Consider the following 27,346-nt stretch of genomic DNA (forward strand, 5'->3'; position numbering starts at 1 on the left):
GAGGAGGTCCCCGGGAGGTCCCACGCTGAGACTTGGGAGTGCCCCGTCCCCTAATGCCGCAGGCCCTCTCAAAACGGAAAGGGGGAGCTACCCTAATCCTTGTGGTGTGGGTGCTCTGAGTATACTATCATGACCCTCCCCCTCTACAGAGGAGGAGACTAAGGCTCAGAGAGGTTACATGGCTTCCTCCAGAACTCAACAGCCACTGAGTAGTGAGGGCAGGCCCTTCTGACTCACGGTCCGCTGCTCTCGGGTCCTCCAGAGAAGGGAGCCTGCATGCGGAGCTTGTCGGAAGCAGACTTGCAGTGCCTGGTGTAATTTCAGGGGCTAATTCTCAGCCAGCTGCCAACCACAAGCACTAACTAATGAAAGCCTGGCCACCCTAGCACTTATGCTGCAAGGCATAAGCAGCCCCAAACAGATGTTGCCCATTTACCCCGGGGTTTCCTGGTCTACAGGGCAATGGGGTCTGGGCTGACGCTTCTCAGTTTCACACCTAACAACCTGTGTCTTTTCAGGGAGAAAATCTGGAGATGTGATCATCCACTTAGGCGCACCCCTCAGTTGTTTTCCGAGGCCTTTCCCACACGTGATCTCATTCGACCACCTGGACAATGTTCGCGACACGTTTAATTGGTTCTTTGAAGATTCGTGGGTTTCCAGGACCAACCTGTTCAAACAAACTACCTCCAGAAAGGGACAGCACCTTGAACTTTTATTGGCTCACACCTTGGCAGTAGTTGGCAGCTAGCTGAGAATCAGGCCCTGAGAAATGGGAACAGGATTGGGAGGAGTTGGGGGAGGTTCGAGAGGAGAAGCAGGAGAAAGGAAATGGGGGCAGCTGTGAGCCGGGGCCAGAGGCCCACCTCACCGTTTTACAGAAAGAGGTCCTAGGAGGGCCATTTCCCTGCCTTGCCCACCCACCAGAGAGACCAATTCTACCCCAAGGCCAAAGGTAGAAAAGTCTAGAAGAAAAAGAGAAGGGACAGGAGAGACGGGAAGAAAAGATGGAATAAACCAACCATCAGAGGCTCTTCAATCTTAATCATTTTATTCTACAAAAACTACTCAATTGAAAGTGGGAAAGCTAACCAAAAAAAAAAAAAAAAAAAAAAAAAAAAAAAGTTTAATATGTTCTTTCTTCCATAGCAGCAAGCTTTTCCTAACAAGCTTTCTTTAGTGCAAATACTGTAGGCTTGGATTACAGTAAAATAACAAAACAACAGAAAACACCACCAGAGATGCTTCAGAGCAGAACTACTCCTCAATTTTCAAAACTATACAAAGATTTTTGAGCTCGCAGTCCTGCCTGGAGAGGCCTATTTAGAAGCCTTTCCAATGGGACCATTTCACCAATACTTAAACAAAAAAAAAAAAAAAAACAAAAAAAAAAGAAAAAGAAAAAAAAGAAAAGAAAAACAAAAGAAAAAGAAAAAAAAAAAGGATGCTCAGAAAGGTAATTAAATTCCCCATAGAGCTATGACTCTTGTACAACCTGTTTCCTCCAGGATCTTATAGCAGACTTTACTCCACATCGTTGACAGATCTCAAATACAGATGCACGAAATTTATGGTTTTCCACTATATACCAAAATACGATATATACATCTCTCGCTGCAGAAAAGACACCCTGACACCTATTCTTTATACAAAGGCAAATATTTTCTTCCTCGATATCAAGTAACCACAAACTAAAATAAATGGAATAAACGTTTAATCACACAGAGAAAATAATTTTTGAGGAACGTTGTATTCTCTTACAATATAGACTTCTTGGTGACCACTGTCCCCAGAGGAATGACCATCCGTCTTTAAGAACAGAACCTTTTTATACAGTTTATATAGCACATGTCACAAGTCATTTTAGAAACAAAAAAAAAAGCATCATTAGCCTAAATTTAAAAACAAAAATGAAGAAAGAGAGGGAGAGAGGAACTGAGTACTTTAATGCTGTTTCTATTCAGGCTTGGTACAACACAAAGATGTAAACATTTTAAATAAATAATAAAATAAATGTCAATTTCTTCTCCCCCTCCCCTTCCCATGCCCCGCTCAAATTGACCCAGCCTTTCCTGAACACATCAGCACTGGCCAATTAAAACCCTGTTAATTTATGGCCCAAACACTAGAAGCATGAGATGTCAAATTAGTAGTGGGATGACTGAGTTTTCTTTTTAAAAGCTGCAGGAGGCACACTTGGAAATGTAGGCACGCACGCACATGTGCACGTGCACACACACACACACACACACACCCAACCTGTCAATAAATAGTGAGATGCTGGCTTTTAAGATAAATGCCAAGAAGACTCAACAAGCAGAAAGTAGCAAGACCCTTTTACTTAAGTTTTTAAAGGAAGTTACACACATCACGTATCCTATTGGTCCACAAATTCTAGAAGGACTCAGGTTACCCCTCCAACCATCTGAGGAGTGCAAAGGAGCACATGACAAGGGAGAGGGAAAAGAAGTTTGGAGGTGGGAGGGTACTGTGGGGGATGGGTCTTTGAGAACAAACCTCCGACTGAGGGCAACCTTGCCTGAGATCTTTGAAGACGGACCTTCTCACCTCTAAGTGTTTTTGTTTATCCATTACTTGGGGGCCTTTAACAGGGGATACCCTCGCCCCTTAGTCTCATCCTAAAGAGGGTATATTTATAAAAGTGCCTAATACAGTGCCTGGCACATAGTAGGTGCTTATTCTTTTCCTTCTTCGGGGGGCTGTGTGATATCTGATCAGGAAAGGAGATCAACCTGAAAGGTAAACATGAGATTGCAGGAACATTTGTTGGTCCATCAAGGGGAGAAAAGTTCCATTGCCTATGGCGTCGAGCCCTCCCTTAGACTCAGAGCCCAGTGGGAGCAGAGAAGAGACTCTTGTCCCCAAAGCCTGAGGAAAGGAAGCCATAGCCTCTGATGGCTCCTGGCCGAGATGCTTGTGTGACTGGCCAGTGGGCGCACCTGGCCTTTCTCACAGGCAGAACAATGATGTCTTTCTGCAAACTTCCCCACGAAAGCTCTGCGTGCAGCTGGCCCCGGCTATTTCCTAAGCTTCACCTGGGATCTCCTCTCTTTCCTGTGTCAGCAGCTGTGTCCCTCCACTCAGCCAGGAAGAGGACGGATCCCAGAGAGGCCAGCCAGGTGGCCACGAGGACCGTGTGTTTCACACTAGCCTGTCGAGGCGCGCCTGCCCTATGCCGTCCCAGAGCTGCCTGCAGCCCAACTGGAGTCCACACCAGCTGCCTCGCGGCTGGGGACACAGGGGAGGCCCAGCAGTTCCCAGCTTAAGCACCAAGGCGCCCCCACTGCAGCTGTTCCTTTAGTCGGAGCCACGGGAAGAGAAAGCAGGCCTGGAGTCCGGTGATTCTGGAACAATGGGGTGTGTGCAGGAACTTCAAGAACAAGCCAGAAGAAGCCTCAGCTAACTGAGGATATGCTCATGAGTTAGGTGTGAATGGTCAGCCTTCCCCCAAATAACCTCTGGCTTTGGGGAAGCCAAACCACCTCCAAGAACGAAGCCGGGGGTCCTGAATGGGAACGCAGCTTAGAGGCCTCTAAAGCCCTGTGAGGTGGTGGTTTTTCCCTTCTGCTGGTCCCAAAGCCAACACAGCTTGAAATCTGTACTAAGGCCAAACGCTATCCCAGGAATGTCCAGCCTGGCCCCAAGTCACAGATTACGGCCTGCCTTGGGATCAGTGCTGTGCAAAGGGGGGCACAAAGGGACTTTCAGAAATAAAACACCAAAAAGCAGCTTCATTTAGGAAATATATATAATATATGTATATTATATATATATATATATATATATATATATATATATATATATGCAAAAAGAAGCAAATAGCTCCCAATTGGCCACAAATACCACTTGAGATGATTAAGCCCTTCAGAGCAGAGTGCACCCCAGTTTTCTTTGCCCACCTCCTGCGTTTCCAGGCTGACTGCTATTTCTTTGGTTAATCCAAAGCCAGAAACTCAATTGCCCAATCTAATGCCCCGCCCAGAACCTCTGGGAAATCGGGAGGGCAGCATCATAGCCAAGGAATGTGGGAAATAACATTTTTAAGGTTTTTTGGGGGAAAAAAATCCTTTTTCTTTTAAACTCCATTCTCTGCATGGCTTATCCTTCCCCACATCACTTCCAGTCAGAGCGGGCTGCATGTTTTAAGCATTTGGCGGCTCCATTCTGCGTGTTCCATTTTAGTGCACAGAGGAGGGTCAGGGGCATTAAGTCAGGACCCGCCCTCGAGGCCTGGGTGTGTGAAAGGAACAAGTGAGCTAATGTGTCACAGCTCTCTCTCTCTCTCTCTCTCTCTCTCCCGAGACTAACCTTGAAATTTAACCCCCACTGGGTTTGATTTAAATAATATCTATATAATTTTAAATTATCATACAATGATCTCTAGAGCGGAATCACAACAGTGGGGTCTCCCCCAAAGCACTAGCCCAGCAGAGGCCAATTCTAGAAGATCAGCCAGAGCTTTGCCTTAGGGAGAAAAAGGCTCAGAGGGGTGGGAGGCAGGGCCCTCGCTCAGCTGTGCTCTTGCAAGAGGCCAGGAGGACCCCGGCCCCCACGCCCCGCCCCCTGCAGTGGGAAGCAATACATCTCATCTCTGATTTCAGCAGCCCCCAGGAAGGGCATGAAAGCCCCAAGCCTTAGCAACAGCTCTGGGCCAGAGGTCCACAGCTGGCTGGCTGGACCTGAGGAGCACACTGGGAGGACACGGTGTGGAAGGGAGAAAGCACTCCATCAGGTAGCAGATGATGACCACAGAGGGCAGAAAAGGCCTGACATCTCACTGAGAGGCGAATCCCACTCTGCCTCCCCTCCTTCCTCCCCTACCTTTCCCTTCACAGCAAAGGTGCCTTCAAGGCTTGGGGAGGTGCCCCCCCCCCCTCCCTGCCCCGGGCAGCAATCTGGGGAGGGCCCAGGCCCACGCTCATTAAATTTCTGTGGGTGGCGTCACCCTGAGAGCCAGACCGGGGATGGCAGAGCCAATAGAGACTTGGGAGTGCTGTGCGGTTCCTAGGGAGGGACACCTCCCTGGTCTAGTAGAAGGGTCCAGGGGCAGGATGGCGAGGCAGTAATTACAGGAGACGTCCTGCTCAAGACACCAGGTCAAGGGAAGCTGGCTGGGACACACCTGTGTGGCCTGTTGGCACTATTCCTGGCCTGGTAATTAGGCATTTGGCAAACCCAACCTGTGCCCCGGCTGTCTCACTCACACCCTGTCTTCTGGCCAAGCCGCTCCTCCAAAAGTTGTCTCCAAGGATGGGCAGGAAGGGTCCTCCAGGCCTCCCAGTGATGGCAGCATCTCCTTGAGAGCTCAGGGAGCCCTGCTGGTGGTTCTGGAGATGGTGGTGGACCGGGGAGTGTCAAGGGAGGGAAGGTTCTGTATTGCACATTGACTGTCCCCTTCTGGACAAGTCGGCCCCAGCAGAAGAGTCAGTCACCTGCTGCCCCATCTCCAGAAATGAAGAGCTTTACTATTCAGACCACCCCGATGAAATGTCATGGCAACTTTGATAAAAACCAAGAGGAAGTAAAATCGACACTGGGGAGAGGAAGGGGCGAATAGAGGGAAGGTGAAACCAAAAGGCACTGAGCATGCTTGGTGGGGCGGGGAAGGACACCATCACTCCAGAGACAGATCGTAACAAAGGGACAGGAACGGTCCACACCAGCTTCAGGCTCTTCAGAAGCCAGAGAGATGCCTGAGTCCACTGAACCAAGTTCTCCAAGGCTTTTCAAGACACAGGATTCACTTTGCAAGATGAACGAGGGAGGAGGTCCCGTGAGTTCTAAGAGATCACCAAAAGTCCTCAACACCTCACCACCAAATCCCACCTGGGTGTCCCCAGAGCCGGGAAGCTCTCTTCTCTGGTAGGGTCCCCCTCTTGCCCTCACGGCCCCGGAGTGCTTGAAGGTGCTGGTCCCTGGGAAGGAGGCAGTGACGAGGACCCCCTGGGAGCTGGGTTACAGAGCCAGCAGAGTGGGGGAGTTCAAGGAGTCTGATGACTGGTCCCCACTGCTACTGCTTCTGCGGTGTGCCTTGGAGCAGGACTCGGAGGGTGACGCAGGCGACTCCTGCTCCAGGACGCTGGGGTAGGTGAAGACGAGGTTCGAGGTGCCCGGAGTGATGGCAGGCGTGGAGGTCACCACGATGGGGGTGTGCAGGGGCTCCTCCCCGTAGAAGCCCCCAGCAATGCTGATGGGCTTGATGACAGAGCGCTGGCCCTTGTCCAGCCCGGCCGATGAGGATGAGGGGCTGTCCTCTTCCAGGGGCTCCTGCTTCACCACGACGGCACCCACTCCGCCGCCTCCACCGCGCAGGGGCTGGAGCCCAGAGGCTGGGGGGGATCGGCGCTCCTCGGGGCTGATCTTGCACACGGGCCCGTGGGCCACTAACATGAACTCCAGCTTTTCCTTCTCCTTCTGCAGCTCAGCGATCTCCTTCTGCAGGCCTGACTTCTCCTCCTCCAGCTCCTCTGTCTCCTGCAGGGGGAAGAGAGGTGTGTGAGGGATAGGAGCCTGCCCGGGAGACCTGCTTGGGGTGGGGGTGGGGTTGGCTTCCAATCCAGGTGAGAAAAGGAAAACCAGAGCTGTCCCCAGAGGACCAACTGTGAAAGCAGCCCGCTCACACCCCTGGCCACGGACCCCACTGGCTCTGAGTCACCTGGTGGCTCAAGATTCCTTTTATGTCCAAAGCTCCTGAGAAAGGAGGAAAGTAGGCTCGGAGGAAGGCTGAAATGACACCACGACCGAGGGCTTACTTTGTGCCAGGCACTGCAGATCAATCCTCCAGGAGATTTCTAAAGCAGGCATCATCAATCACCTCACTTTGCAGATGAGGAAACTGAGATTCAGAGAGGTCTTGTCATTTGCCCAGTGTCACAGAGCAAGCAGGTTACAGGGTAGCCCAGACTTGACCCTGATGTATCTACTCCAGAGTCCATATGCTACCAGGCTCTACTGCCCCCCTGCCAGGACTGCAGTTTCCCAGGAGGGGGGAACAGTGAGGTCTGGAGGGGAAGGGAGAGCAGCATGCAGTTCCCTGCACCGCAACCCCCCCCTCCAGTCCTTCTCATACCCCTTCACCCCTGCCCAGCCTGCCTGTGGATGCATAAACACTAAACTCCATGCTGCACACACAAGCTTTGGACAGTGCCAGCCTGGCAGGAAGTTCTCCATTAGTCCCCGCTAAATCGTCACCGCCCCACTTCCCTTTTTTACCCTAATTTCTGAAGCACGTGCTTCGGGACTCACAGAACCCTGGGAGAATATTCTGTTCAGTCCCTGTGCTTTAACAGATGAGGAACCTGACAGCCTGAGCAGGCGAGGAGGGTGGCAGGGTCCCGTGGCGAGGAGCTCGGCCCCCTCCCTTTGGTACAAAGCCAGAGAAGCAGCAAAGCACATGGAAGGAGCAGGTATGAAAGGTGAAAAGGCGTGTGTCACGGCCTCCTCCTCACTTTTCCCCTAACACAGATTCCCGTTCAAGAATGAGATGATGTGGGCCAGAGCTTCGCTGAGCAGAGTACAGCATATTCCACAGTGAAAAAAAGTTTCCATCTGTCTCAAGGGTCTGACGAACGTCATGAGCTTATGAGAGGTTTCCTGTGGAGGATGTGGCTCAGGGGCCTGGGTGGCTGGGGTGGGTGGGGCGGCGGGGGAGTAGGGTGTGAGGCTTCTGGGGGAGGGAGGGAGGGGAGGAAAGCAGGCGGCCCGGGGGAGGAGGGGCTATTCTGGGGCTAGTGGTAGGGAGCACCCAGGGTAGACTCAAGAGGACCTGGCCCCTTAGAAGGTTAGTGGTAGGGAGGACTCTCCTGGGGGAGTCTACCCAGGGAGTACTGATCACTAAGGGATCTCTTCACCTAGTGACGGAGAGCTCCCGGTCTCCCTCCCGATGCTCACACACACCTCCACGGGACATCACTACAGGCTACGTGGAATTCACACAGTACACATTCAATCCCCAAGAGCTCTCACTCTTGGACAAAGGGGACCTGAAGCAGGTGGATGGTACCTGGGAGCATTCGAGAACGTCATGGGATGTGTAAGGTAATTTGTGATTTCCAGAGCCCGTCCCTGGCTGGTCATTGTTAAGGACTGCCAACAGTCTCCCTCTAACATTCTGCTCAGGAGAGTTAGTCCTGACTTTGGGCTTCCTCCACATGCCATTCAGCCCATCTTGCAGGGCTAGGCTCTGGAGGGAGTTACGTGACGTCGGTCAGGTCAGGCTTTTGAGAGGGAAGGGCAGGGCCACAGCCCCCAGGTGTGGGCAATTAGGCAGCAGGGGAGAGTGACTCACAGGGCAGAATGAGGTACCAAGGTGACAGCTTCAGGCTCATAGCAGAGATTAGGAATCCTCCTGCCCATGAAGGATACGAGAAAACCCCAACACAGTACGACTCAGCTGGCACATGACCATCTCCATGAGACGCAGAGAGCTTCGAGACCCCCTCAGACTGCAGTCTCCCCCTGTCCACACCAGCTAGCTTGGATCATTCCTGCTGGTGGTAGGCATGGGGGCGGCTGGAAGGCTGGGAAGTAGCCCCAGAGGGGGCAGGTCTGGGCCTGCTCGGGCTCTCAGGGCCTAGCAATACCAACACTCTGTGCCATCCCTCACCCAGGGGCCCCAGCAGGTCTGAGAGCAGCTGACGCACAAGTGTTAGGTCCTGCAGGCTGTTGAACTCCCTCTCTGGGCCCAGGCTGGTGCCAAAGGCCAGCACTCTCCCCCAATCTCTACTTTAATCAGGGCAATGCTAAACCTATGTGCTCAAAGGAAGGAATGTTTCTGTCTGCACTGACTCATCTATACAGGCCACTGGTGGGCAAGGAGAGGGTGGGAGGCCAGGAGGCCTGGGGCCCTAGCACGTGCCCACCCAGAAGGGCCCCCGGCCCCTGCGGAGCTCCTTACCGCCTGCAGCTTCTCCGTCAGCTCCCGGCGTCGGTTTCTGCACTTGGCTGCAGCCAGCTTGTTCCTCTCCCTTCGGATTCGACGTTTCTCCTCCTCTTCCGGGGACAGCTAGAGGCCAAGGTCAAGGATCATGATTAGGTTTGGGTAAATGGCTCCCCAGCTTTGTTTCCTAACTACATTTTAAGAAACTCTTCTGGGATGGGTATGGGGGGAAGGGAGAGAGGCGAGAGGAGTGTGGCTGGGCTCAGCAATTCTAGAATATGCGCTTCCTGCTGTGGCCACCCGGGAGGGCACTTAGAGCTGAGCCCACCCTGGAAAGTGACAGTCCCAGGTTTGAGGGGGAGAACAGGGCAGCAACGTGTCAAGGACTCAACAGCCCAGACAAGATGGTAGCATTTATCATGTCAGCCCTGATCCAGGGCTAAGGCCAGAGAGGAGAAGCTGGGGTTGCTCCTCCCAGAGTCCCTTCATACCAGCCAGGCCTGGCCCCACCCACTTACACAGCTTCTCCCAAACCCTGGCCAATTACTCCTCCCCACCACTCTGCCTACTCTGCAAGCCTCATTATCCCCATTTGGTTAAGTAGCTCGGACCAGAGTAAGAACCACTGGCGGGGCTGGGGGGGGGAGGGGGCTGGGGGGGGGGGATGTTCTATTGCCAGAAGGTGGGCCATGGATACCACCCGGCTTCCAATTCCTCTACCAGCCCCAGCGTGCCAGTGGCTCACAGTTCAACCTGGAGGGCTCACTAGTGTGCCCGGCACAATGCTAGGCTGGACAGGACAGGCAAAAAGGAGAAGGGACCCCCCAGGCACATTAAATCCTGCTGCCCACCACCCGCATTCATTCAACAAATGAGAACCTTCCATGTGCCGGGCGTGGTTTGAGAGGTTGGAGATTTATCAGAAAACGAAATGAACAAAAATCCCTCCGCAGAGCGTTTCATCTAGCTTCTTGCAAGGAGGCTGGTTGGGGGCCTGTGACTCATGCCCCCCTGGGCAAGAACTCTGCTCCACTACATAGGGCTGAGACTCTGTTTACATACAGCCCTTCCTGTGACCCCAGTGCCCCTCAGTGCAGGCAGAGGTGACAGGAGGAGCCGAAAGTAATTTTGGGCCAAGGCCGAAAGTAATTCCGAAAGAAAGACCATTCTGCGCAGTTCTCAGACACTGATAGCACACCTACTACGTGCCAAGCTCAGTACTGAAGGCTTAGAAGATTCTTAGAGGAGTAAGATCTGGGTCCTACCCTAAGGGACAACATGGGAAAAAAGCCGAAGCCACTTTTGGAGGGGTGAGAGAAACTGTCCCCACTGAGAGAGGGAGGGAGTCACGGACCTGACTGGGCCCAGGTCAGAGTCCCCAGTGCTCCCCACAACCCTGCAGGTCTGTTGCTGTGATATCCTGAACAGCAAAGCAGGGCACAGCATCGGAGAGGACAATCCCATCTCTGTCTACACTGAGGTAACCCTATGGGCCCAACCAAGGTGCCAGAGCCCCACATCAAATTCTCCAAGCGTTGGCACGAAAACGTGCCAGTCAACTCCTTGGACATGAAGTCCCTCTGAGGCATCAGGCCACCTGAGCACAGAGAGGCTCGTCACACCTTCTCAACTTTCAAATCCACTGCCCACCCTCCAGCAGTCAAGGTGTGTGGCTCAGGGGGGAGGCAGGAAGCCTGGCACGCTAGGGAGACCTACCAGCCTCCTGGCACCTCAGATCTCCCAGGGCTTCGGCTGAGCCCCGCCTCGTCCTGCATCTGTCCCGGGGACCTCCTTCACACCCGGGATATCCTCCTCATGTTCCTTCAACTCCTCCACGACCTCACCTCAAGCGATTAAGAACCAGACCCAGCTCCCCTCCCGCATCAGCCCCACCCTCATTGTGCCTCTGCCCCCTGCAGTGGTCTCCAGGTGGGACACAGAGAGCACAGGGTCTGCCTCTGGGAGTCCCCAGGCCCCTTCCAAAGACCTGGTCTCAGGGTCCCATACCTCGTCCCACCTCCACCTCCGTCCTCAAGCCCTGTCTTCAGCCCCAGCTTCTGAAATCCTCTGCCTCCCCTAGAGAGCCAAAGGCTCCACATTCTCTCTTCTGAGAGGTCTAAGGCAGACTGGAAGCAAAACACGGATATGGGGGCGCCCGGGTGGCTCAGTCGGTTAAGCATCCGACTCTTGGTTTCAGCTCAGGTCATGATCTCCCAGTTGGTGAGTTGGAGCCCCGAGTCGGGCTCTGTGCTGTTGGTGCAGAGCCTGCTTAGGATTCTCCCTCTCACCCTCTCTCTGGCCCTCCCCCGCTCACGCTGTCTCTCTAAATAAATAAACTTAAAAAAAAAAAAAAACCACAAAACCCTGATATGACATTTCTGTGTTGCCATGGACAAATCACCAAACCTTCTAAGCCTCAGATTTCCCATTTAGAAAATGGAATTATTGGGGCCTGCCCTGCCTTCCAAAAAGTTTCTGTGGTGATCAGATGAAGCCTGTGTGTGAGGGGCGCCTGGGTGGCTCAGTCAGTTAAGGGTCGGACTTCGACTCAGGTCACACGGTTCGTGGGTTTGAGCCCTGCGTTGGGCTCTGTGCTGACAGCTCAGAGCCTGGAGCCTGTCTTTGGATTCTGTGTCTCCCTCTCTCTCTGTCCCTTCCCTACTCGTGCTCTGTCTCTCTCTCTCTCTCAAAAATAAATAAAAACAAAAAAGAATTAAAAACAAACAAAAAGATTCAGTGTGAGGGCCCTCTCTAACCTAGAAAGTGCTAGAAAGAAGATGGAATTCCGAGGTTCCTCTCTGAAGCTTTTTCTGAGCCCTGGAAGAATCCAGATGAACCAGAGATCCACAGTGCACAAACCTGGCACCTTGGCCCTGTGTGGGGACTGGCTGCCCAGCTGAGGTCATGAGGCCACTTGGCTGCGGCTCTGAATACTTGCTGCTTCTAAACTTGTCTCAACCTGAGCCCAGCAGAGTTACCGAGGGCCTGCTGGCCCCGCCGCAGCCCTGCGTTCAGGATTCATCACGCAAAGGGCTACCAGGCTCCCCCTGAGGCCCAGATAAGGCCTTCATCCCTCACTGACGAGGGGCAGAAAAGATGAAGACCTTGTTGTGGTACATTTCAGCCTCCCTCCCGCTTTGGCTGCTTCCGGACCGCTTTTGGCCTCCTGATTAGCCCAGAAGTCTCTCCGCTATCTGTAAGGTATGGGGCAACATGGGGGAGCTGTCAGCATAGGAAGTGTTCAGGGGTGGTGACTTCAACGCGGTTAAAGCTTGAGTGTGTCAGCACCACCAAGTTCCCACCCACAAGCCACACACCCTCTGCTCCCGGCCTCCTCGGGTCACTGCCACTGGCCTAAGAGGCAGCCTCTGGGCAGGCTTGGAGCAGGGCAGTGAGGCACCATGTTGGCTCTGGGTCACAGACTCCTCCCCCTGGGGGAAGTCAGGAAGGAGGAAATCAGCTTCGGAGAAAAGACCCTAGGGCTAGGAACCCAAAGAGCCACGGTTCTAGGATGCTACTCCCCAGGCTTCCTCCAAGCTGCCAGATGATTGTCTGAATTCCTAACTGATGTGGGACAAAATGCTCCTGGCTCTCTCCCTCCCTCGCCGAAAAGGAAGGAAATCCTCCAGACAGATTGTCCTAAAGGCATGCCTAGGGTAGTGCGGTGGGAAAACCACAGGGCTGAAGGTCAAAGGAGGTAGATTCCAGTCCTGGCTCTGCCACTAACTCACTTTAGTGAGAGGAGACAGGCCCCTTCTCCTTTCTGGACTTCTGTTTCCTCATCTGTAAAATGGGGACAGAGGGGAAACTGGAAAAGCTGGTCTCCAAAGTCCCTTCCAGATAGAAGCTTCTAAATTTAGTGTGGGTGAGGCCCAGAAAGAAGGAAGAGTGCTCAGCACATCTTGCTTTGTGTCCTGCTAGTTCAGGAATCCCTCGCAAGACCAGCTCTTACTTCGAGGTCACTTACATAAGGGGGGGATCCGACTCATCGGTGACTAGAAAGCTTGACACCTTGGGCTCCTGAAGGAAGCGTATTTCATAAAGGACATTATGATCACTGCTACAGCAATATCTACAATTACGGAAAGCAACAGTGAGGGGGATATTGGCCATCTGCCCCCACAGCAACGGAGAGCTGCATCTATTACAGTGTCTATTACTCTCCATGTCGCCCTGGGCTGACTCCTACCATTAGCAGAACAAACCAGCATGTAGTGGGCGCAAGGCCCCGCTTTGTCCTCAGAGGAACAGAGAGCCCATGAATGCTTCCAGTGTCTCGGAGTGGCGACCCTTGTAATTCTAAGTACCCTGGGGACTGCTGGAACTGGATCCATGATTATCCACAGGGCACCATGTTTGAAGGTCCTTGTATTGGAACACTGTGGACCTGGGGTCTCAGAGTGGAGGTGGACAGTGGTGGAAATGGATAGGATTGATCCTCCAGGCTAATATCTCATTTGAAAAAGGGATTTCACCGCTAAAGTATCTTCCCTTCCCTGGATCCATGGTGGCATGGTATTGGTAAGAGAGCACTGCACAGGGAATCCAGGGAATGGGTTCCTGTCCAGACTTCCCTATTCTCTTGCCAAATGGCCCCAGGCATGTTTGTCTGAGGCTTCGGTTGTGTCATCTGTGAAGGGGGACCGATGGGGCTCTTGGAAGGCTCACTCCCTCTTTTTATGCATGATTCTGACCTCTCTTTGGGGAATCGGGGGGCCCATCACTACCCTGGTTCACTATTGATACGGATGACATGCCTTTTCGGTATGGGTAGATGGTGTCTAGAGAGCACGGGCCCGACACTTTCTGGTGTCCCTCCCTGCCAGGCTGACCCCTTCTCAAAGCTGAACCCTTTGAGAATAAAAAAAGCTGATGCCTGACTTCCTCCCCTCACACGCAGTCAGCTAAAGCAGCTGAGCAAACTCCAAAGACCCCCGCGTCCCTGTGCTTCTGGGACGGGGATTCCAGGCACCCGAAATGGGCTCCTGCTGCGAGCCGGAGGCCCCGGACACCGAGTGGGCCTGGAGGGCGACCCTGCAGGTCGGCTGAGTGTTTCACCTGCCACAGACCCTAGGGGACGATCAAGGGCTAATCCAAAAAAAGCTCCCGGCCAGAGTTTCGTTGGCTGCTTGTCCTGTGGCTTCGCTGCCAAGGATCAGGGAAGGACACCACTGTAGGCAGGTCCTAACAGTCCTTCCCATTTGCCGATACCTTACCACATGCAATGTGTTTTCACAATTGTGATCTCATTTGCATGGCAACAAGTCCTGGCTGGCAGGTACCATGATCCCCATTTTGCAACTGAAGAAACGGAGACTCGGAGATTCTAAGGGACATGAGCAAGATGACAGAGCCGGGCCTGACTCCCCGGCCCCCAGCTCTGCTTCCAATGGGGAGGGTCGCGCGCTCCCGGTCCCCAGCTCCGTCTTCTCCCCAGTGCTCGCTCCCAGACCACTCCCCCAGCTCCCCACCATTCCACAGAAAAACACTGTGCGTTTTGAGGCCCGGAAAGCCACTGACGAGGCTCCTTTACACTGATCTGAGCCGTACCTGCTCATCTCTCCTCCTGCGGCCCACGGTGGTGCCAATGGTCTTGATCACGCCAGGTCTCGGGAGCGCCATGTGCCCAGGGACGGAGGCCAGGCCCGGCAGGGGGCTGTAGGGGTGCGAGCGGGGGTACGGGTTGGACATGGAGGTGATCACTGTGGGCTGTACCATCCACTGCAGGTCCTGGCTGGTGGTGATGGCGTTGATGGTGGGGATGAAGGCGCTGCCTGAGCCAGGCATATCTACCCGGAACTTCTGAAATGAGGAAAAAACAGTATTGAGCCAACAGGCGCATAATGGAACAGGACAAGCAGAGCCAGGAGGCGAAGCAGAGTCAGTGCTTGGGGGGGCCAAGGTCGGAACACTGGGTGGGCTTCCCTGGACACCCAACAACCCAAGAATCAGTGGGATCTTAACTACTCCTGAGGCCCCACGTAAGATCCGCTCCCCGGAGATCCTGGCAACTCACTCCCCAGGTGGCTTGTAAGGGTGTGGTCATACCCCAAATGACTTCGAGGACAGATGCGGCCCCTAGCCACTCAACACTCAGCAGGCTAGCTCTGCCTGCACCTGCAGGAGCGCAGGCCTCCTACCTGGCCTCACGAGCCTTTGGGTCACCTCCAATTAGTCCCCGGGGTACTGGGGCTCTGGACCCTCTGAGGACATTGGCGCACCCACGGGTTGGGTGGGTGGGGGGGCAACAAAGATCACCAGGAAACTTATTGTGTCTGCTTTTGTTACTTTCTGAATAGGTTCAGGATGGGGCTGTGACCCCATCAGGGTGAGACCAGGTCCAGGAAAAGGTGTCCTCCAACTAATGAGACTGAAAAGTGGTAGCATCTGTGGCCAGACCTTCCTTCTCCTCGCCCTTAACCGCCATCTTGCTTGGGGCAGACACACTGCGTCTCTCCCTACCTACCTACATATCTATCTGTGTTCATGTTTGTGTCTGTGGGAAACTCTTGTGCTGCTAGCTCAGCGTTTTCTCCCTGTCTCTTAATTCATGCCCAGACCAAGTTGCAGAACTCTCTGGAACGTGCTGCAGGAAGCATCCTATTTAGAATATAAGATGATGACAGAGTACAAACACTAAAATGGGTCAAGCTCCTCTTTCTTCAGAGCAACTACTAGAAAGTGAGGGGAGAAAGGAAGGGCCTCCCTGCCCCCGCACCCCACGGCTTCCAGCTCCTCAGGGGAAATCTCCCCTAATGAAGCCGTCATCCTCGGGTGACCCCCATCTCCACACAAAGGAGTTCTGCAGCTCCTTCCTTCCCTAATCTGGTGGGTGACGAGATGAAAGCAATAAGAGCACCTGCTGAGCACTTACTAAACGACAGGCACCATGGTAGTGTTTGACCTAAATTATCTCCTTCATTCTCCCTCTGAGGTAAGAACGACCATTATCTCCACTTTAGAGGCAGAAATTTAGGCTCAGAGAGATTGAGTAACTTATCCAAGGCCACATGGCTCATACGCAGGGGGGTCAGGATTCAAAGAGGCTCTCAAACACGGTGCTACGCAAGCTTCCATAGTGTTGCTTTTTTCTTCCTTGAAATCCAGACCTAAGTGCCGTAGCCACCCCTGCTGCCCTCAGGGTGTCAGCTCATCCCTGTCGACCGCCCCTCTCACCCAGGAGGCCCCACAGGTCCGATCCCAGATGAAATCGTGCTATCGCTGGCACAGGTGCTATAGCTTCCCTTCCTATCTTGGCCTGGTCAGACCAACCAGGAGTACAAGTATTAGCAGCAATGGCGGCTGCCACCACCGTTGCCTTTGTCCCCGGTGATGACACCTGGGTTCCTGTTATGCAAGTAAGTGGAGCTTAGAGCACCTCACTGTAACCGGGGAAGCTGGGGACCCCTCCTTGCTCACTCCCCTGCCGGCTGCCTGACCCCAGTCTGGGTGGTGGCACGTCTCTGCCTCCCTTCCCAGACTGCCCTGGGGACCCGTGGCAAGGGCGTTTTGTGAAGAAAGCATGACCCAGCACGATGGATTCTGGGATTGGGCGAGGAGAGCCCCAGTGGGATGGATCGTGAGACTCGGTGAAGTTACCAGTGGATTCTGGGATACTACGAGAAGAGCTGTCCAGTACAATGGATTCTGAGTCACCTTGGAAGGCAAAGACGATTTGGCTTTTTATCAGGAGCTGCCTGAGCTGGGTGTGCGTGTGTGTGTGTGTGCGTGCGTGTGTGTGTGTGTGTGTGTGTGAAGGAAGGAAGGATGCAGTGAACAAGGAAGACTCCAAGTGGGAAATGATCTTCAAGGAGAAGAAAATGGACAACTCAGCTGGGCCTCTGAGGAGGCAGAGGATGGAGAACGCGTGTGCGTGGCTGAGCGTGCGCAGAGGCACGCAAGGCCCAGACAGCTACGCTTCTCTTGGGCTGCTGGAGGGGAGCTGGGGGGGGGGGGGGGAGAGGAAGGTGGTGGCAGGAAACCCTCCACCTGGAGCCAGGAGGCCCGGATGGACACCTTCGCGAAATCACTGAGGACTTAGTTCTCCTGTCTGTGAAGAAGAATCTGAACACCAAACTCGCAAATCACTGTCACGATTAAACAAGTAGCTCCTTAGAATCGCTGGCTATAAAAGGCACTCCGGTGGTTCTCCACTGAGGCTGCGCGTTAGCACATTCTGGGGAGCTTTCTAAAAACACCAAGGCCGGAGCCAGCCTCGCCATTAGGGTTCTAAAATAACACGTCCGGGGTGGGGTTCTGATAAGGTGTTTTTTTTTAAATGCTTGGGGAGATTCTAACGTGCAGCCAGGGTGGAGAACCGCCGCTCTGAACCAATGGAAGGCGGCATCGTCATCACGAGCAGCACCGCCGCCGCGGTCACGCATCACCACGGTGCCCGTGCACTCTGCTTGGGGCGGCTCCGGGAAAGACGGCCAGCTTCCCACTCCTGGGAGGCACCCGGCATTTTTATTCCATGTCTCTCTTCAGGTCAGGTTCTGGGTCTGAAGGGCACCTGAGGCATCCAGCATGATGCTTCGATGGGACCCTCCACCTCTGTGAGGGAACTGTCAGCTTCTCCTTCCGGACGGCATCCAAGAAATCCACTCCTCATTCCAACAGACAAACAAAAAGCTCCTCTCTCAGCCCATGGGAAGCAAGCAAAAACCCTAAAGCACAGCTCGGAGACTGAGACTCCTTGGGAGTAAGTGGACGACTCTCAGCCCCTCTGGGGGCTCTCGGTCCCCTCGCTCTGGTTCAACAGAATGTGCTCCCCGGCCAACAACCAGATTGCTTGCAGCAATGGCTTGGTCTAGACAAAACAAGACAGCCATAAAAACAAGGCACTAGGTAATGACTGCCTCGAAACGCATGTACAACTTGTTTCAGAGGGAGGGAAAGCCATCTGGATAACACACTGGCCCTAGGAAAACAATGTCCCGTCCCCACAGGGGACTGGGGCTGTGATAAAGAAGGCTTTTGTCTCCTAGAGGAGCCTCTCTGAGACACTCACACAAGTTTAAATGGGTTCTGGCCGATGTGACTTGTCTCAGCTCCAAAGGTATTACTCAGAAAGCTACACCGGAGTAGGAGAGATGAGGTGAGGCTAGGGGGTCCGTGGTCCCAGCAGTCAGCCTGACAGTCTTCTCTGCCAGCAGACCCGACCATCAGTCAAACATCGTGTTGGGGATAAGTCATGGTGCTCTCTGGAAGGGTTAATACTGAGCAGAAACCAACACGGGGTTTCCCAGCTGTGAGCACTGGAACACCACGAGCCTTGCTGCAGCACCAAGCGTGTGCTGGGAGGCGTGGGGTATACAGCAGGGAACCCAGGACGTCACTTGAGTCCCCGGGGTGGGGGGGGCTCTCCAGCCCCCTTGGGAGCTCCTCCTCCAGGGACGGGATCAAAGATGCTGGACGGCTGTGTGGCATTCCAGCCTGGCAAAGCCTCCAGATGCTTTATTTGACTGTGTCATCCTGTTGACTTCTGGGTGGGCAAGAATGCCTATAAAAGGACAAACTGGCCCCCACCGACCTCCTAGAGCAGAGTCTGACGAACGTTTGCTGTAAAAGGCCAGATAGTAAATATTTTAGGCTTTGTGGGTCATGCGGTCTCTGTCGCAACTACTCAACTCTGCCATTATAGCGTGGAAGCAGTCACAGACGATATGTAAACAAATAGGTGCGCCCATGTTCCATTAAACCTTATTTACAAAGACACGTGGGTCATAGTTTGGCGCCCCCTGTTCTAGAGGCCCATCCCCTCTCCAAATGCTCGGGGTGGGGGGGGGGAATAAAGAGAGGGAACAAAAAAAGCCAAACACAATTAGAACTCTTCCTTTAACCCAGGGAGTCTCACTCAGACCCTGAAGCTGAAGTTCGAGCCCTTACAAGATTTGTTGTGTGTCTCTGGCGTCATAAAGACCCTTCTTTATCCCGAAGCACCTATATTTAAGGATGCCACGGGGCTGTTCAGTCCCGCTCCCACAGCCTGTTTAAGAAAGACAGCTCAGAACACAGCGCCCTACGGCCACCAAGCTTCGTCGGGTCAGAGGGGTCCCTGCAGCCTAGCACTTTCTGATTTGGGAAAATGACCTTCCTGAATTTTACAGCTAGGCCTTGGATTCAGAAATGAGGGTCAAGAGCAGTCTAGGATCTAGGAAGCACAAGGGTCTAGGAAGCAGGGTGTGGATTCCCATTTTCCTGAAGACACGGATGGGGTTGAGCTTATCTCAGAAACTCCTGAGCTGGGCACAAAGGGCATTTGAGACGGAAGTCAGGGGCGGTGTTGTCGGCCAGGTATTCCACCATCACATTGATTCTCAACTGGGCCCCCAACCACTCAAGCCACGAAGCCTGTGAATACCTGTGACCTGTCTCAGCAGGCAGGCAGGTAGGACTGTGCATACCTGGAAATGGACTGGGTTCTTTCTCTTAAGAACCACCCTCCCCCTTTTTCTTTTCTTTACATCCCCAGCATGGGAAAAGAAAAATTCCAAAATCTCCAGAGACTGGCTCAGGGGAAGAGGACAGAATGAGGGCAAATGTTACCTCATACACCCCACAGCACAACTGAGGTCCAGCTGGACCCAAATGCTCTCTATTTTTATTAAACGTGTCATTTTCTCCAAAGCCTTCTATATGGAATTCAATCAATCTTCACAGATTCTGCATTTGGTATCACTTTGACCTTTCCTCTCTGAAGAAAGCCATTTGTGTCACGATGGAAATGGTTGCTAATAACTCATGATTTCCCCACATTTTACATGAACACTCTCTCAGGTGATTTGCCTCCCGTCAGCTTCCTCTCTTTCCCAGGCTCGCTCAAAGGAACCACACTCTCCCCTTCCTCCTCTGAACTGCCAGGGTGAAGCAAACAAGGGAGAGAAGAAAAACAAGGGACAGGAGAAAGCGACTGATGCCGAGTTACCTGTCAGCGTCCCCAGTTTCTTTCCTCCCAGGGCCCTTCTGGCCAGAACCCCCCACTCCAAAGCACCGGGTGAGGGTGGGAAGGGTAATGCCCACTATTCCACGTACCCCTTCTGCACTCAGTGGAAGGGCATGGCATCTGATATTCCCTTTAACTCCAGCAGGGTGAGTATGGCCAAGTCACTGCCAGTGAGATGGTGCTGGGCAAGAGAACGCATATCTTCTCTTTTTGGCCCAGTGAGTTGAAGAGGGATAGAGTTACCAAGTGGGGTTTGGAACAGATCTATTTGCCTCAATCAAAGCAGCTGCCGTCATGTTGAAATGCTGTGGCCATCAAAAGATACCACATGCAACATGGATGAGACATGTCCACAAAGTAATGATGCTATTTTTTTTCTTTCTTTCAACAAATAGACCACAAAGTTAGCTTCCTGAGTTCTCAAAAACCAACACCTTATTCCTGTTTAATAGAGGGGAAGAAAATCTAAAGTGATAGATGGCCAAAGTGCCTACTTTGGTGTGCCCTCTCTTGGTGCCTGCTCTCACAGGAAGACTCTTGAGATCAAGATCGAGACAACTCTGGGTCGTACTGTGCTTTGGACCCAGCTGGATCACCCAACCTTCTATGTCAGACTTGATTCCTTATATGTCACATCTTTTGCTAACTTCCAAATATCAAGCTCACCCTCAAAGGACAAAGATTTGTTAGCAGGGAGGGTTTTCAAAAGGATTTGCTGAAGGCAATTCCAAAAGAGGGGCATTGTAAAACGTGAGTCTAAGAGCCATGGCACTCAAAGAAGTATTTAGTCTCCTCAGTGAATAATTATGAAGGGGACCACAGGGATTTGGATGTGTACTTCTGGTGTGTTTGCATCAAGATACAAACGAAAAAAAGAAAATGAGGCCCCTAACTTTACACTCACTTTGAATAATAAGGCAGGCAGAAATAAAGTAATGGCAATGCACTCAGGGGCCTGGGCAGAAAAATTCAGCTACCCTCTCAGACAATACATGACTGCTATTTCACCCCGTTCGCTTTGATGAAAAACTGACGCTGACTTCCACCATCAAGAATCAGTAGAACAGACAAATTCCTGGGATAACATTTCGTTTGATCCTAATCTACAACATCTACAAGATCAAAGACAAAGGGGGGGGCACCAAACCCTTCATATACACCTCCCACCTTCCAGCCAATTCTGAAGACCACCTCCCCCCAAAAAAATTCCCAGTGTCCTGATACAAACACAGCAAGAAAACACGCCGTGGGAATTTGAAGACATTGTTCCTGGTTACCCAAAAGATCAGACAAACATCAAGACAGGGAAAGAAAAAAATGCACTCCTTTTTCAACCAGGTTTTATTTAGAACAAAACAAAATTTCTTAAGAAAACTGCATGTCAAAGTCAGGCAGTTCCTAGTTAACCGCTTTTAAATATATGGCATTTATTTGTCCTGAATTAAAAAGAAAAAAATCCTAAGAATTCCGAAAACTCACCAAGTTAACACTGTCTGGGGCTGGAAAAATACATTCCCCAGACAGTTCTTCTAAGAATGTCCCGTAGGGGGCAGTAGAGAGGTGTGATTGGGACTGACTTGGGAATCACAGTCATTTCTGGTAAAAGTTCTTTGATGTGAGGAATGTCCCAGCCTGGTACAGTTGGCAAAAGTTCACTCCGGGGAATTTTGTGTGTGTGCATGTGTGCGTGTATGTGTGTCTGTCTGTCTGTCTCTTGGGAAAGGGCGGTTGCCAAAGAAGAGAGCAAGTCTGGTATTCCTTGATTCCAAAGAGGAACTGTCCCTCTTGGTTTATTTTCACGTTATCTGAGGAACAGACAAATGGCAGCCTTGGAAAAGTCCTAGATCTTGTTTTTGTTTTGTTTTGTTTTGTTTTTTTTTTCATTAAAAGGGGGCCCAGCTGATGAAAACAAGTTATGAAATGACCTATGTTTGTGTAACTGGCTGATTGCGTAATGCTCAGGTCCTGAAACCGTAATAGTCGAGCAGCCAGGCAGGGCATATATCTGGGAGGTGTTTTCCTAGGAAAGTTAGGGGAGAGAGAAAACAACAACAATAAAAAGAAAAGGCCAGGAGGGGGAGGCGTGTGCAACTATTATTGACAAAACAAAATCACCAATGTTTTGAGATTAAAACTATAACTGGAACAGGAAATATTTTTCATGCTTCGAGTTCCTGTCATATACACGAAGAGTGGTTTTAACAAAGAATTATCTGCCCCCCCACCCCTCTGAAGTCCCTGGAACTCATGGCCATGTGTTAAAATCAAGCTTTATGAAGCCAGAGATAAGGTTCTGGGTTGAAAAGACAGCAACAAACTTATCAGGAATATTAGACCCCACAAACAGAGCAGGAAAAAATAATATTCACTTGCCCAAAGGAAAACCAGAGAACCCTCTTCTACTGAGTGGTCTACTGAGATACCACAAAGGAGGAAGACCCCATTAAATGCCAGGAAAGCCTCCCCATAAAGGAAGCTGAGGGAAATAAAGTGATTACAAGTTGTATCTGGTATGTAATAAAGTTACCTTGAGCCCGTAGGGTCATAGCACAGACTTGTGAAGTAACAAAAGCCTCTCAAGTCAGTCCTGAGGACCACAGAACAGCTTTGCTCCAAGCTGGAGAGATGATGGAAAAACCTCCCCCCTCCACAAGACCCCTCTCTCCCCCCCCTCCCCCCAGAGGTGGACAGGCTTGTCCAAAGCGGCATTACCTTGCCAATCCCTCTGGTTTGAAAGGCACTTCACTCAAGCTGCTGGGCCAAACAGGCAGGCGTATATGCGAGAACCCATGCACTAGTTATTACTAATTGCAAAATTCTCATGTGTTACAGCATGCTAGGAATTAGCCAACAGCTGCTTTTTGCTTCAGTAATGAGGCCCCATTACACCCTGCCGGACTGAGTTCTCTTCCTTCTTCCTCGCACTGGTTTCCTGTCTGATTTTCTTCCAAAACAGGGAATTGCCTCTGCTCACATCCTGGGCTCAAAGCCCTAGTGACACAGATTATTCAATCGGGGCACTGATGTCCGGTCTGACTTCCCATTCAGGCCCCAGGGTCTGAGCAAAGCCAGGCGGCGAGATTGTAATATTGCGGCGATGACTGTCACAAAAACAGCAGCAAGAGGAACAGACAAGATATCAAAAGACCTCTTTGGGATTCCGGGAGGAGGAGAGGGATGTTTTGGCGTTTGTTGAATTAAAGAGTGAGGCAATGGGCATATAGGGCTCCAAACCGTGGCTTAATGCTATTTGGATTCAATAAAAACCACCACTGGGAAGGGAAAGCAAACAAAATCACCTTTGGGACAAGACTGAAAACTCATCGCCTTGGTGCTCATTATTAAAGGTGCACTGAATGTGCCCTCAATGCACAGACTAGGTCTTCTTCAGCCGGTGCTTAGGGAGACACCAGGGGAGATAGAGGAAAGACACAGAAAAGCCATTTGGGGGACTCACCAAGTATTGGGAATCACTTTGGAACAAGGTATCCCTCTTCAGATCCGAAAGAGAGCCATGTTTCCATTTTATTTTCTGGCAGGGTCCACCCCTCCCAGGAGCCAACCCCAGCCCCTCCTGGCTGGCTGGCTTCTGGAGGCCAAGGCCACTGCCTTACCGGACCAACTCTTGGCTGCAGCCAACTTGGCTAGAGACTCCACAGATCCTGAGGGAGATGGGCTTCAGGTAGTAGTGGCCTTGTTTGTTAAGCCAGCTCCCTCTGAAGCCTGGGGGTGGGCTGGGGGGGGGGAGTGGCTGCTGCCCAGTGCAGGCACCCCACTGGCACCCCCACCCCAGCAGCACCTTTCTGGTATTTATAGACACAGATCGCAGGCACAATCCTTCCAGCGCAAACCAGTCCGGCTGCTTTAGAAACAAGTTGTTTTTCCTCTTCCAGAACCACCCAAGAGCCTAAGCAAGGCCTCTTCTTCCCCCACCCCCACCCCCACTTTTCTCTGCAGGCGTCCTTGCCCCAGGTACCCTCCCAGACCCTCAAGGCGCCCCTTCTGGTGGCAGTACAAGCTCCTTCTCTGACCCGAACAGAAGATGGATGGGCACGGGGGCACAAGGCGCAGGCCCGGAGCCTATCGAGGCTGACCTCCTCCTTCCTGACCTTCGCACCCTATTCCCAGGGCGACAACCCTCGCTCTCACTCTGGATTACTTGAAGGAGCCCAACCATGTTTCCGAATCCCCAACCTCTTTCAGAAATTAAGACTGATGGGGAGCAGGGGCAGAGAGGGAGAGGGTTTTCCCACAGGAAGAGTCCTTGGATGTCGGGAGGGGCCAGTGAGTGCAAAGATTTTTTTTTTTTTTTTTTTTTTTTTTTTTTTTTTTTTTTTTTTTTTTTTTTTTTTTACCCACCACGGAGAAGTGAAGGGGGAGAGGGGAACGATTTCTGGGAGAGGAGTTAACAGGCTCCCGGGAAGGAAGGCTGCAATTCCAGGAGCTCGTCTGGATAAGGTGTAGCGTGAGGGAAAAGGTTGGCCGGCTCTTCAAGCCCACTCCCCGCTCCAGTTTTGTTTGTTGGTTTGTTTTTTAAGTGATGGGGGAGAACGGTGGGCGGACAACACGAAAATCCAGAACCTACAACGGTGACCCCGTAGGAATTTTCTCGCCAAGCCAAAAATGGGAAAAGAAAGCAAAAGAGGCAGTGGCGGAGAGAGGAGGGCGGGGGTCCACCCGCGCCGCCAGGTGCACCCAGGGCCCGCACCTACCTGCTGGCCGCCGCCGCTGGTGTAGGACTCGGCGTGCGCAGGTGAGCCGCTGCTGCCCCGGGACGAGGTGTCAAAGTTCCCGGGATAATCCTGGTACATGATCCGCGGTGGGGGCCCGAGAGGAAACAGGGTGTTTTTCTTCCCCCGCCCTCGCCGCGGCCGCGCACCGGCTGCTGCGCGCTCGCTCCCTGCCGGCCGCGCCTCGGGCTCTAATCTTCACTCCCGGGCTTCTCCCCGACGGTGGCGGGCGCGGACGGGGGGCGGCGACAGCCCGGGGACGGTGCCTCCCGAGCGCCTCGCGCCGCACTTCTTTCCTGCTCTGCGAGCGCCGCGGGACCGGCGGGCCACCCAGTCCCTCCCTCTAAAAGTCCGCGCGTCCCTCTGTCCCTCCCCTGCGCGCGCCCTCCCGCTCCCGCGCGCAGCCGGAGCCCGGCCGGGACGGCTGGCCGGATCAAAAACTGGAGATTAAAAAAGAGCAGGAGCCCGGCGGGTCACGCCTGCCAGGTCCGGGGGCCCCCCGATTTCAGACAGGGCGAAAAAGGCGAAAAGAAAAGACTGCCGGCTGGGAGAAACTTCTATTTCCTCCTTTTAGAAAAGGAGCTGAGAATAAACTTCCTGTGGTCGACTCGCCGCCGGAGTTTCGGAGCGACTCGGACACTTGCCGGGAGAAAGCAGCCTGCGCCCGGGGGAGGGGGGGGGCCGTGGGGCTCCAACTGAGCCGGCGCTGAGAGGGACGCAGCGCCGCTGCCCGTGCCGCCGCTCCGGCGCCCGACTGCACCCCTTCCCCGGCGCCCGCTCCCGGACGGGCCGCCTCGCCCGGCCGCGCCTCTCTCCCTCTCTCCCGGGCCCGCCGAGCGCCGCTCACTTGCTCTTCGCTTCGCTCGGAGCCCCTGCGCTCTGCCCGAGATGAGTCACTACAATGGCACGAGTTCAACTCCACTCTTTATTCTCCAGCCCCTGTACCATGTGGATTCACTCACGTCAACCCCAGACTCCACCTTGCGGGGAGGAGCGCGCGGGGAGGCGGGGGGAGGAGGAGGAGGAGGAGGAGGGGGAGGAGGAAGAGGCGCGGGAGGAGGCGGGCACAGCGCTCCCCTCGGTGCCCAGGCTCCCGGCGGCGCTGACGCCAGCCGCACTCCCCGCGCGGGGAAGAAAGGCGGTGGCTGGGCAGGAGCGGACCGCGGGCGCTGCTTGGGGGCGCCGAGGCGGCCCTGGCCCTGGCCTTTCTCTACCCCCGCGCACCCCCGAGCCCAGCGCCCTTGGTCTGTTCCATTGGCGCACGTTGCCAAAGATGGTCATTTGCGTTAGAGGACGCGAGTGCGGGTTCCCTCGCTTTCGGGTGACGTGGAGGGAGAGGGATTCCCTCGCTGGCTCCCGAGCGCGCCGCGGCCTCCTCCCTCCACCGCCCGGGGAAGGGGCGCGGGGCGGGGCCCCGGAGAGCGGCCGCTCGGGCCTCGGCGCCGGGTTTTACAAAATAATCACAGCCTGAAGAGCGAGACGGGCGGTTCAGTGCGGCGCCACCGCGAGGCCGGGAGCCGGGCGCGCAGAGCCGCTCTCAGGGAGGGCGCGGCCAAGCGCGGTCGTCGGCGCCCTCCGCGGCGCCGCCCGGTGCAGCGGGAGTCCTGGGCGCGCGGGGTGCCCGCGCCGCCCTGCGGCCAGGCCTTGGCGGGACGCGGCGCCGCCCAGCGGGGCCGACCTGCCTATTTTTCCCGGCCTGGCTGGCTGCCCACTGCTTCCCCCCACCCCCAATACGCTTCTTGGTTTTTGTTTGTTTGTTTGTTTTGGGGGGGGGGGTTCGGCCCTACAATTAATCTGTTAGGGGTAACCCTGAAGACAAAAAATTAACCAGTCAGGACATTCCGGCCGCCCTCCGTGCGGGACAATTAGGATGCATCTAATAGTAATAGGGCGTTAGAAGCAAACTCGACTGTTAAGAATTTTTTAAAAAACAGAGAGGGAGGGAAGACCGGGCGAGGGTGTGCCCCAACCAAGTCTTCAGCTGTTTTGGAGGGAAGTTCGGGGAGCAAGGAGTCTGTACTCCTGGGTCTTCCCGCCTCGCCCGGGGTAAAGAGCACAGACCTCGGAGTACGAACGCCAGGCTGTGCTATTTACGAGCTGTAAGACTTTGGGCGAGTCCCTTAACCATTCTGGGCTTCGGTTTCTTCCTATAAAATGAAGGGGTTGGGACGGATGACCTTCTAAGGCCCTTGCCAGCTCTGGTACTTCAATTGTTGTGCAAAGACGATCCGGAGGAGCACTGTACTAGGAGTCAAGGAACTTGGGTTCTGGTCCAGGCTCTGCTTTAGTCTTGGTTTGCCCAACTTTTAAGCGGCACCATCTGTACCCGCACAGGGTCCTTGTGAGGACCCAACGGGAAGCTATGTGAAGGCTGCGTACGCTGTGAAGCGCTGTGCGTTGCAACACGTCACAGATCCGGTCCTCAGTTTCCTTATCTGTAAAGTGGGGGGAGTTGCTAGGAAAGAAAAATAGAGCTGGGAACTCAAAGCTTTCCCGGGGCACTATATAAAGCGCTGGCGTTTCCGGGACGGCTGGCGGCATCTGGCCGCCCCAATGGCCCCAAGATACGGTAATCCCAAACAATACTCGGGGTCATTGTTTACAGCTATAAAACACATTCTGTCCTGAGCTCCATCCCCAAGGACGCGCGCAGCGAGGCGAGGCGGGCCCGACCCCTCGCACCTCCGCCGCCGCCCTCCGGGCAGAGTCCTTAACTCCGCCGGCCCCGGCGAGGTGTGCGGCCGGCGGATGTGCACCCAGGCCGCCGGGGAC

The 27,346-nt window shown here is 53.6% G+C and overlaps 1 protein-coding gene across 3 annotated transcripts; it reads right to left on the reverse strand.

Moving 5' to 3' along the window:
- Positions 1-1,034: 1,034 nt before the first annotated feature.
- FOSL2 (FOS like 2, AP-1 transcription factor subunit) lies at positions 1,035-25,503 on the reverse strand. 3 transcript variants are annotated; one of them, XM_030311388.1, is made up of 4 exons: positions 24,557-25,503; positions 14,450-14,701; positions 8,918-9,025; positions 1,035-6,495 (listed from the first exon to the last, which is right to left on the reverse strand). In XM_030311388.1, the coding sequence occupies exons 1-4, from the start codon at positions 24,653-24,655 to the stop codon at positions 5,977-5,979; spliced, it is 978 nt and encodes a 325-aa protein (XP_030167248.1). In that variant the 5' UTR covers positions 24,656-25,503; the 3' UTR covers positions 1,035-5,976. The 3 variants fall into 3 exon arrangements, with proteins under 3 accessions (XP_030167248.1, XP_030167250.1, XP_030167249.1); XM_030311390.1 differs by lacking the exon at positions 24,557-25,503 and adding an exon at positions 23,302-24,550; XM_030311389.1 differs by lacking the exon at positions 24,557-25,503 and adding an exon at positions 22,557-24,550.
- Positions 25,504-27,346: the final 1,843 nt, after the last annotated feature.

This window comes from Lynx canadensis, chromosome A3 (genome assembly GCF_007474595.2).
Source record: "Lynx canadensis isolate LIC74 chromosome A3, mLynCan4.pri.v2, whole genome shotgun sequence".
In the NCBI taxonomy this organism is placed as follows: Eukaryota; Metazoa; Chordata; class Mammalia; order Carnivora; family Felidae; genus Lynx; species Lynx canadensis.